Raw genomic sequence first — 11988 nt, 5'->3', positions numbered from 1 at the left:
ACAGAATAAGATATAAACAGATTACCTGAATATCCGGTTGGTTGTTTGTAACCACTCGGTTAATATTTTATACTGTACAATAACTAATAAGATTACTGCAGTGCAATTTTAAAACATCTTTAATTATCATAAAATAATTCTTAATTTTAATGATGGTTGTCAAATAAAAGAAGAATAATACAAAGTGAGAGGGAGACTAGTTTTGTCACGATGTGAGATTTAATTTCCATTTATTATATACTTAATTTTAAAATATAATTAAAAGTATAAGAATAATTTTTTATTATTTCGTATCACCTTAACTAGAAAGTGCAGACCTGCATAGATCTGACAAAGTAAATAAAGAAGTGAGAAAAAAAATTAATGCTGTTTCTATATAGTCAAGGAAATACATTTGATCGAGACAAATTGTATCAGTTAACGAAATTTAAACTTTTTTATTTGGTATGAACGAAATTAAAACTTTTGTAAATCAACTTGACGTACTACAAAACAAATAAAACAATTAAATTTTTTATTTTTGTTACTTAAGACTCATTTAACACCAATGAAATAAAATAACAATTTTATAATGAATCAATTAGAGAAATAGAATAATTGATTAGATATTTGAAGGGTGTAGAACATTGAAAATTTTCCTCAATAAAGTGGCATTTAAATGAAAACCCGGGTAGTTGAACGTTCAACAACTGCTGTCAATACTAACCACTCAAATCCCCAGAAGAAGTTTCGCATTTAAGAAGGAGAAAAAATGAGACAGCTTTTCTTGCCTCCATGTTCTTGTGAGTGAGAACACCAGACACAAATTCGTGTCGGTGAGGAAAAGTGTTGAGGAATGGAGAGTGTCGTGAGCCCTGAACCATCACAGAAGTCACCCTTGGATTCCAGTTCCAAACAAGTCACAACCATTGAAGAACTGAAAGACAGCACTGATGCCGAACTCACCAAAATTGGTCTCATGAGGGTCTTAGTTGAAGCCCGAGATCCCTCTTCCAAGGTACCCACATGCCCAAAACCATTCAACACAATTCAAGTTGCCACCTTTTCCTGCAACCAAATTAATTGTCATGGATTTGTGCCCTTTCTTTCTTTGTGAAAGTAGTGCTGCACTTTCCTTACATGTTGTTGTGAATCATATGGATAAAATAAAACTATCTTTCTTCTTACTGTACTAGTTTTTGCATAGCTAATTTCTGTCCAGGAATCTAGCATTCAATGTTTTGATCATGATGTTTAAATTTTCATAGCTTGATATAAGGGATTCGAATCGGGGTTGCAGTTAGATTAACAACTGTGTTGGTATATATATGGATAAAACTATTTGTGACCCTGATATCTCCAATTACAACGGAAGGCCCAGAAACGGAAATTGACTTTTATTCGGAACTAGAAGTGTTGAACTAATAAAAATGCAAAATTTATGATGCCTAAGTGGAATTTAATTTGGTTGAGCTTTGGTGAATGGGCAGGAAGTGGATGATTTGATGATTAGAAGATTCTTGCGGGCTCGTAATTTAGATGTGGAGAAGGCTTCGGCAATGTTCCTGAAGTATTTGAAGTGGAAACGTTCAATTATGCCAAATGGTTATATATCACCGTCAGAGATTGCCGAAGATATTGCACAAGAGAAGGTGTTTGTGCAAGGGCTCGACAAGAAGGGTCGACCTATAGTTGTTGCCTTTGCTGCAAAACATTTTCAAAGCAAAAATGGTGCCGATGGATTTAAACGTATTATTCTCACTTCTGATCCAATGCAATTTGCATTTCAAGTCCTCTTAATGAAAACTAGTACTTCTTCTGTATGCAGGTTATGTAGCCTTTACTCTCGAGAAGCTATGTTCAAGGTGCATCGCTTTTCCTCTGCTAATTCATACATGTGCATAATAAAATGAGTTCAATACGACTTTAGTCCATGCAATTCATCTTTCTGGTCAACTTTAGTCATTGGCACCACTGAAAAATAAATGAATTATTAACTTTGGTTATCACAGTTGAATTTGATCTGCAACATCTTATCCAATTACCACTGATGTCACTTTTATGGACTGATAGTCTAACTGTTTCTGCATTTCAAAGGCTAAAACTCTCGTTCTCAAAGTAGAAATAAAGATTAAAATATCGAAAACAACTATTCCAATTTGGTCTCCAAAGTATAAGTTTTATGTTAGTCTCTCAAAGTATTTCTGTTAGACAAAAATGATTATTCGGATAGTTTTATACAGTGATGGAGTTAAATTTGGTTGGTGTGACATCTTTCACTCTTGTCCTAAATCTCGGAAAGACTAATTTGGTGTAACAGAGACATGAGAATACAGTGAAACATTTTAACTTAAAGGAAGAAGCTAGAACCAAAAGTTCATAAAAATAAAATTAAACCACTTCCACCCAAATGAATCTGAGATATATATGCAGCTGCATTGTGAACTATAGACATGAAATTTATGTTTTTGTCCAAAAATTTTAATTATAACCTACACATAGAACTGTGAATATGGTTAGAAGATTGTAAAGATTGTTAATATGGCTATTTAACATGTCAGGATGCCACCGGGGCAAGAAAAGTTTCTTAGCATTGCAGACATTGAAGGATGGGGATATGCAAACAGTGACCTTCGTGGATACCTTAATGCTCTATCCACTTTGCAGGTTTAGGTTTCCCTCCATTCATTAACCACTTCTCTCCACAAATATTGTGCATAACTTTTCCTTGTGTGTTTAACTGGAAAGTTGAAACATCCAGACCTCACATGTCCCTTTTTCTGACTGCAGGATTGCTACCCTGAAAGATTAGGAAAGATGTTTATTGTACACGCACCATATTTGTTTATGAAAATTTGGAAAATGATTTACCCTTTCATTGATGACAACACTAAGAAAAAGGTGACACTTCAAATTCATAATACACGTTATATTTTGCATGAGATGTTGTAGCAGCATACTTTGAATGTTGTAGTTCTGTGCAGATAGTATTCGTGGAGAACAAAAAGCTGAAATCAACATTGCTAGAAGAGATAGAAGAGAGTCAACTCCCAGATATATACGGAGGCCAAATGGCGTTAGTTCCTATTCAGGATAGCTGCTTAGATTATACTTTTTAAGGATGGTTTGTCAACTTAATCTCTCCAAATAATTTCATCTATGTTGCACAAGTAAAATACATATTATAGTCCTCTAGTTCATCACATAGCGTACGCATATAATCTGTAATATGTAATGTGCATGCTTAGTGAGGCTTATAACAGGCTATTTTACAAGAACTTGTTCTTTGAATGCTATAATCTCTGCATCAATTTATCGCAAGGTATCTCTGCAAGAATAAATCACAGTTATTAGTGACAAAATTCATATATATGTATGGTTTGTTTTTTTGGTCCAATCATATTGAGTTGGAATGTAGTTGCCCACATTCATGCTTATGATACACCATATAGTCTACGGCGAAGAATTTTTACTCTATTAGTGATTCCAAGCTCTATCCCATAATTTTGAGCCACTCTTGAATATGGCTGTAAATTTTCTCCCATTTGTTAAGCAACCAAGAATGCAAATATAAACTTGCTTATTCTTTCACTTTTTCAGTCATTTCTCAATCCTAACCAATTTGATTTGATTAGGCCTTCAAATTTGAAGTGTCCAAAATTTTTATATGGAAAAATAGACTATTTCAAAGCCACCATTTTAGTAAGTAGATGATAAGGCCTGCTCGTGCCACCATGGCAGAATCAAAACTAAATTTCAGTGTTACAGACAAACTTGTATATGTGAAATTGATGAACGATGTATACATGGATTTGTTGATTATTTGTAGAAGTTAAATGCTGAAGAGAAAAAAAATGGAGGAAATGGAGACTTATGAAAACTCTTTTATTTACAGATAAATCAACATATTGCAAACAAAATAACGAAGAGAAAGTAGTATTATTTTATGAGTTATGTAATAATGAGGTAACTTATAGGAACCCATAAATAGTTAGGCCCAAACCCAAAATATTTAAGGTGTATGTTAGACAAAGAAGGAATGACAAAGTAGGGGATCAAAATGGTCAGAGAGAGAATGAGAAGAATCTTTCCATATAACAAACTGCTGAGCTGGCACAGTAGGAAATGAGAAATTATGTTGTTTGGGGTATAAGGGGTGGAAAGAGAGTGGGGGAAGGGGGACTGGAATTGGTTGGGAATCAGGAGAGACTAGACACTCTCTAACTGTCTAGAAATACCTTTTTTCTTGGTTTTGCAGATATGTATTCTCTTTCTGTGATATGCACTCTGTTTTTCTTTAATAATAAAGTGACTATTAAGTTATTTTGTGCTTCCTTATTTCTAGTATCTATCAATTGGTATTCAGAGCCCACACTTCTCGAGGTCTAGGTGATTACTACAAGAACAACAATGGAGTCGATGATTGAAAATCTAGAGAAAAGTATGCTTGAATGGAAGCATGAGATTCAAATTCAAATGGACGAAATCAAGCAGCTGTTGAAGGAGAAAAATCGTAGGGACAAAAGGGGTCGATCACAATAACGACGTTCTCCGAAACGTCGCACAGAGGGGGAGAGTCAAGGTAGTCGAGCTATTACAGAGGGCAAAAATTGGAAGTTCCCATATTTGCTGGTGATGATGCTTATGGATGGATTACTAGAGTTGAACGCTACTTCAAGGTGAACGATATGGATGACTATGAAAAGATGGGTGCGGTGTTAGTAGCATTAGAGCACCGGGCATTGAATTGGAACCATTGGTGGGAGGAACAAACACCTTCACCAAGCTGGGTCTAGTTCAAGGAGGCAGTGATTCGGAGGGTTCAGCTGGACTTGGTGCAGAATCCTTTTTGGTCATTGTTGAGCATTAAGCAAACTAAGACAGTAATGGAGTATAGGGAAAAATTTGAGATGATTTCAGCTCCATTGAAGAACGCGGACCGGGTGATGTTAAAAGGATTTTTTCTAAACGGACTCCATGTCGAATTGCAAGTCGAACTGAAGCTGTGCAACATAGAATCGTTATCAGAACTCATGGATTGGGCCTTATTGTTGGAAGAGAAGAATTGAGCTTTGAAGAAAAGGGTGTTAGGCTCGGGTGAGAAAGTAAGCATGGGTGAGAAGGAGATTTCTCCAATGGTGACTAAGATGGGTAGATCGTATAATGCAACAATAGATTTTATGAAGAATAAATTGAATGCTAAGAAGCCCAATTTTGGAAGTGCGGGTCCAACGGAGCCCAAACCACAAAATAGGCCCAGTGGAGAAAAACAAATCACTATGGGCAGAAGGCTTTCGCAAGCTGAGTTGCAAGAATAAAGTAAAAAGGGGTTGTGTTTTAAATGTGGGGAGAAATGGGGACCTGAACATGAATGCAAGCTGAATTAGTTGGTTTTGATGGAAGAATGTGGCGAGGAAGAATCGGAGGATGAGGATGAGGAAGGGGAAGAAAAAGCAGAGTTGGAGCACAAGACACTTCAATTGTCTTTGAAAAGTAAAGTGGGGCTGACCTCTCACAAATCTTTTAAGATTTGGGGAATTATTGGCCAAACACGAGTGCTGATATTGGTGGATTGTGGAGCAACCAGCAGCTTCCTTTATAGAAAATTAGTAGTTGAGTTGGATCTTCCAGTGGAGAATACCCCTACATATATTGTGGAGGTGGGAACGGATGAGAAGGTGAAGGGTAGAGGATTATGTAGAGGAGTGGATCTTGAGGTGTAGGGAGTCAATTAAACAAGATTTTTTTATGTTTAATTTGGGTGAAACTGAGGTGGTATTAAGTATGGACTGGTTGGCGGATCTTGGTGACATTGAAGCTAATTTTCGAAACATGATCATTAAATGGGGAGATGAAGGAGGCAAGAAGGTGTTAAAGGGAGACCTTTCCCTAAGCAAGGCGCAAGCATCCTAGAAGAGCATGATTAAAGCCTTACAAGATGAAGGAGTAGGCTACTATATATCATATCAACAGTTGGAGGATACAAAGAAAAATCAACAACTGTTATCTGATGAGATCAAGGCTGTCCTAGAGGAGTATAAGGACATTTTTCAGGACCCACAAAGGCTACTGCCAAGGAGAAAGCATGATCATGCAATCAATCTCAAAGAAGGTGCTCAAATACCAAATATCAGACCTTATAGGTACCCCTATCATTAAAAGAATGAGATTGAAAAGATAGTAGGTGAGATGATGCATGCAGGGATTATTAAGACTAGTACTAGCCCTTACTCTAGTCTTGTTATTCTTGTAAGAAAAAAAGATGGTGGTTGGAGATTCTGCATGGATTATAGAGCACTTAATAAGTTGACTGTACCTGATAAATTTCCTATCCCTGTAATTGATGAATTATTGGATGAAGTAGGATCGGCTGTACTATTTTCCAAACTGGACTTAAAATCTGGTTACCACCAGATTCGAATGAGGGAAGAAGACATTCCTAAGATAGGTTTTAGGACACATGAAGAGCACTATGAATTCTTGGTCATGCCATTTTGGTTAACCAATGCTCATTCTACCTTTCAAGCTCCTATGACAGGGTCTTAAAACCATATCTAAGGAAGTTTGTGTTGGTATTCTTCTGTGACATTCTAATCTATAGTCCGGATGAGGGAAGCCATAAAAAACACCTCAAATTGGTGCGGGAAAATAATTTATTTGCAAATTCTCATAAATGTAATTTTGGGCAGTAATAGTTGAGATATTTGGGACATTTGATTTCGGGAAAAGGAGTTTCGACAGACCCAGACAAGGTTAATGAAATGATAAATTGGCCAGTTCCGAAGGATTTAAAAGGGTTGAGAGGATTCTTAGGGCTCACGGGATATTATAGGCGTTTTGTTAAAAATTATGGCAAGATTGCTTGGCCACTCACACAGTTGCTCAAGAAGGACAATTTCAAGTGGGGAAATGATGCTCAACAGGCTTTCGAACAGCTCAAGGTTGCAATGCCCACTTTACCTGTCTTAGATGTTTCGGATTTTGAGAAACCTTTTGTAATAGAGACAAATGCTTCTGGAAAGGGAGTAGGAGCAATGCTTATGCAGGAAGGCAAACCCATAGATTACATGAGTCAATCATTGTCTGATAGAGCTCAACGTAAGTCTGTTTATGAGAGAGAATTAATTGCTATAGTGTTGGCTGTTCAGAAATGGAGGCATTACTTGATGGGCACCCATTTTGTGGTGCACACAGATCAGAAAAGTCTGAGATTTTTGGCTGACCAGAGGATTATGGGGGAGGAGCAACAAAAGTGGATTTCAAAATTAATGGGTTTTGACTTTGAGATAAGATACAAACCTGGTTGTGAAAATAGGGCAGCAGATGCCCTTTCTAGGAAGCTACAATATTCTGCACTTTCCACGGTACAATTCAATGAATGGGATGGGTTGGAAGATGAAATTCAAGCTAATGCTCGATTAAGGGGATCATCCAGGATTTATTGAAACAACATGATTCACATCCGGGGTTTCAATTAATAAAAGGAAGATTGTATCACAAAGGACGAATGGTAATAGCAAAGAATTCCTCTAAAATTCCTCTAATACTCAAGGAATTTAATGATTCAGCGTTGGGTGGGCATTCTGGATTTTTCAGAACATAATAAGAGAATTTCTGGATTAATATTTTGGGAAGGGATGAAGAAAGAAATACAACAGTATGTGTTGAGTTGTGCAGTTTGTCAACAAAATAAGTATCAAGCCTTGAACCAAGGCAACCTTTACCAATACCTACTCACACTTGGTCTGACATTTTGATGGATTTTATAGGAGGATTGCCTAAAACCCAAGGGGTTGACACCATTTTTGTGGTCGTGGACAGGTTAACAAAATATGCGCATTTCATAGCTATTGTCCATCCTTACACTACTAAGGACATTGCTGAAATTTTCATCAAAGATATTGTTAGGTTGCACGAGTTTCCTTCCTCAATTGTGTCTGACCGAGATAGAGTTTTTATCAGTCATTTTTGGACGGAACTATTTAAAATGGCTGGCACTAAGCTGAAATTCAGTTCTGCCACCTATCACCCTCAAACGGACGGGAAAACTGAAGTGGTGAATCGTTGCTTGGAGACTTACCTTCGGTGTCTCACAGGGACTAAGCCTAAACAGTGGCCTAAATGGCTTAGTTGGGCAGAGTTTTGGTACAACACTAACTATAACTCATCTACCAAAATGACTCCCTTTAAGGCTTTATATGGGAGAGAACCTCCAATATTAATTAGAGGAGATATGACATAGTCTTCGGTGGAGGAGGTCAATAGGTTGATGGCAGATAGGAATCATATGTTGGATGAGTTAAAAGAGCATTTAGTCCAGGCCCAAAACAGAATGTGCAAGCAAGCCAACAAGCATCGACGGGAGGTGGAATTTGAAGTTGGAGATGTAGTGTATTTGAAGATACAGCCTTATAAATTAAAGAGCTTGGCTAAAAAGGTCAATCAAAAGTTAAGTCCGAGATATTATAGGCCTTACGAAATTGTGGAGAAGTTTAGTCCTGCTGCCTATAAACTGCAACTACCTTTAGGAAGCAAAGTGCATCCATTTTTCCATGTTTTTGCACTTAAGAAATCCATTGCTGCAATAATTACTAGCCAACCATTACCCTTATTTTTAGTAGATGATTGGGAATTGAAGGTTCAACCAGCAGAAGCACTTGCTGTTAGAAGGAATCAACAAGGGGATCTCGAAATTGTTATTAGGTGGAAAGATTTACCAAATTTTGAAAATTCGTGGGAAGCTTTATCTATAATCAAGGAGCATTTTCCTGATTTCCACCTTGAGGACAAGGTGTATCTTGTGGAGGGGAGTGTTGCTAGGAACCTAGAAATAGTTAGGCCCAAACCCAAAATATCTAAGGTGTATGTTAGACAAAGAAGGAATGGCAAAGTAGGGGATCAAAATGGTCAGAGAGAGAATGAGAAGAATCTTTCCATATAATAAATTGCTGAGCTGGAATAGTAGGAAATGAGTAATTATGTTGTTTGGGGTATAAGGGGTGCAAAGAGAGTGGGGGGAAGGGGGGATGGGAATTGGGAGAGACTAGACACTCTCTAACTGTCTAGAAATACCTTTTTTCTTGCTTTTACAGATCTGTATTCTCTTTCTGGGATATGCACTTTGTTTTTCTTTAATAATAAAGTGACTATTCAGCTATTTTGTGCTTCCTTATTTCTAGTATCTATCAGTAACCTTTTCGGCTGTTTAGTTGTGTAGAATGTGTGTATAATATGATATGCCATAAATATATATTAAATAAAAAAGTATAAGAATAAAAATAATTTACTCTCTTTAATATAAAATCAACTTTTGTCTTCTTCCTTTTTCACTAAATGGATGGATTGAAATTTTATGTGGTTGCACCAATTTTATTTGCTAATTTTGTAACGATGAAAGAAGGAAAAATTGTAAAGTTCCCATTATAATTTATATTAACACACATACAAAAATTATAAGATGCACAAACAGATAAGCTTAAAAAATAATATATTTCAAAACGATTATGAATAAAACAATGTAACATTTAAGATACCATGTTGTACCCTCCACATCTACCATCATTTAACCATGCGTCAAATCATGTTTTTTTAATTAGTGGGTGAACTTTTGAATAATTTTTTTTTTAAATGGATGGATTCTAAAATTATTATTTTTGACAAATAGTGTATGAGACAAACAACTTCTCTACAAGAAGTTGTCTCTTGTATACACAATTTCTTTGCATTTTCACAAGGTAAACTGAAGCCTTGCCAAGAGAAAACGATTTTGCATTTTATTTTTTTAACATAGAAGTTGTACACGACAAACAAGTTTAGTTAAGTATGTTTCATGAAAACAGCTCGATAAACTTTAAGCTTCTTCATGCTAAACTACATAATTGATGAAGAACGAGATTGATGGAAGCATAAGTGACTTGGATGAAGAATTAATAGTGTTTGTAGAGTGGATTAAAGTTGTTATTGAGAGAGTGATGAGTGCATATTTATGCCCACATTTATGCTTTAAAATTCAAATTTTTGATGGGATAATTGTACTTAAATGGTTGATTTTAATTGAACTTGTGATGATTGGAATTATTGGGTTTGGAAAATAAAGAGACGTAAAAAGTGAGTTTTAGCGTATAAATTATTCTTGGATGTTCTAATGTTTATTTGTGCAGCTGAGAATATAAGTTTTATTGGTCCAAATGGCAATTCAAGGCCCAAAATCAGATTTTATTTGAAAAATTCAGAAGGGGCTAAAGTGCAGATAAAAGAAATTTCAGGGCATTATTTGTGCAATTTTGGAAAGTCAAAAAAGCTAAAAGATAAAATTCAGTTGTTGAATTAATATAATTTCAGAATATCAACAGAAAATATCTTCCAAATAGTGTTATAATTATCTAAATCTTAGTTATTTGGAAGATATAAGATAAAAGATTTTGTCAACTGAATATTCAGAGTCCAAGCCGAATCAAGCCCTATATAAAGAGATCCAGGGGGAACTTCACTTCATTCATTCATTCACCACTTCTTTAAGTTATTTCATCTTGTATTCAACTCCATTCATGGAGAGCTAAGCATCTAGGGCTATTCTATTGTAATTCCATTATGGATTCTGAGGTTAGATTGAGTTAATGCAATTGTTTATTTTGATTATTGATTTAAGTTGTTCTCTCTCTATGTTTTTCATCTCTCTATCTTGTTAAAAGTAAAGATTTTTGCATCATGATGTGTTTGAATCTACATGCATATTTATTATATGAGTTCTAGGGTTTCTAGGTTTAATTGAGAATCTACTTTGATTTAATTTAGGAACTTTCATATGATTAAATGGTTTTTACTATCAATTGAGAATGTACTTTGGTTGGTAGTAATAATTTCAACTATAATTAATTGAGAATTTACTTTGATTGATTAACTTTTCACTTGGTTAAGAGATTTAAGAATAGACATGATTAAGCACAATAGAATTTGATTGAGAATGTACTTTGGTTGAATTTATTGTGAATAATCTAGAAAGGTTTTGCATTTGATTGAGAATTTACTTTGGTTAAATGCATGACCGCCCTCGAATTAATTAAGAATGTACTTTAATTAATTTGAAACTTAAACAATAATCAATTGAACAATTATCCGTGAATAACCGATAATGAATCTATCTTGGAAAAGCAGTGTAATTAGCCTATTTCATCGTAACTGTTTTTAAGTTTCTTATTTGTTCTTCAAACATTCTCCAAACATTACTTTTATCCATAAGCATTGCATAACATTCGTAAGAGTCAGATATTCAAAAGCAATTTCGTGTTCGTTGGGAGACGACTCAGGGTTACTTTAGCCCTATCTACTTTCTTGAATACTACTTGACAATACTGAAGTTGCCTTGAAAAGTAGTATTAATTTGATAGCTTCAATGACAGCGTACCAGAGAGATTTGTTCAACTTTTATGAAAAAGATCCAAGAAGAGACTATAGAAGAAAGACTATATATCTAGTAAATTTAAAAACAAGAGAGAGCTATAAATTTGACAAAGTTTCTTCATATAAGTGCTAAGTTGATTTTACAAGGCTGGACATAGTTTCTTTATATATATTGCTAAGTTGATTTTACAAAGATGAACACTCCTATTTATAGGATTAGGAGCTGACAAAAGGCTCAACAAAAAGAGAGGAAGAATTTTGAAATTCAAAAGAAAATGGCTCCAAATTAGACATGTTTCAAGTGTGACTAGCCAATTTGGTAGGTTCATGCTTTTCACATTGTCACATGTGAAAAATGCAAGCTAGAGCTCTTCAAGCAAGTGTGCTAAGGTTCTTTGTCCAAGCTAGTCCACATAAAACCCTAATTTGCTTGCCAATGCTTGGTCACTCAGGAAACAAGTTAAAGAGCTATAAAACTACACATTTGTAGAACGTTGTGTGATTTAATCAATTATGTCACTGTTTTAATCGATTACATTAAGGCTATCACACTAAAATGGCCAAAATACACAATCGAAAAGAAATGTAAGCTTGGCAAAAATATAAGGT

General features: G+C 35.3%; 1 protein-coding gene across 1 annotated transcript; it reads left to right on the top strand.

Annotated features, from left to right (window-relative positions):
- Window positions 1-684: 684 nt before the first annotated feature.
- On the top strand, window positions 685-3341 carry LOC124839664 (uncharacterized). Its single transcript, XM_047315555.2, has 6 exons — window positions 685-997; window positions 1470-1728; window positions 1808-1844; window positions 2541-2646; window positions 2770-2880; window positions 2964-3341. Exons 1-6 carry the CDS (start codon window positions 836-838, stop codon window positions 3096-3098), a joined length of 810 nt encoding a protein of 269 aa, XP_047171511.1. The 5' UTR covers window positions 685-835; the 3' UTR covers window positions 3099-3341.
- Window positions 3342-11988: the final 8647 nt, after the last annotated feature.

This window comes from Vigna umbellata, chromosome 2, assembly GCF_029865625.1.
Source record: "Vigna umbellata cultivar VRB3 chromosome 2, Vumbellata_1.0, whole genome shotgun sequence".
NCBI classification, from domain to species: Eukaryota; Viridiplantae; Streptophyta; class Magnoliopsida; order Fabales; family Fabaceae; genus Vigna; species Vigna umbellata.
The sequence above is the reverse complement of the archived record's forward strand: the minus strand, read 5'-3'. Positions and strand labels throughout refer to the sequence as shown.

Coding starts and splice junctions, on each gene's coding strand:
- LOC124839664 (XM_047315555.2), top strand. CDS start 836: ATGGAGAGTGTCGTGAGCCCTGAACCATCACAGAAGTCACCCTTGGAT. Junction 2,647..2,769: donor ATGCTCTATCCACTTTGCAG/GTTTAGGTTTCC, acceptor TTCTGACTGCAG/GATTGCTACCCTGAAAGATT. Junction 2,881..2,963: donor ATGACAACACTAAGAAAAAG/GTGACACTTCAA, acceptor AGTTCTGTGCAG/ATAGTATTCGTGGAGAACAA.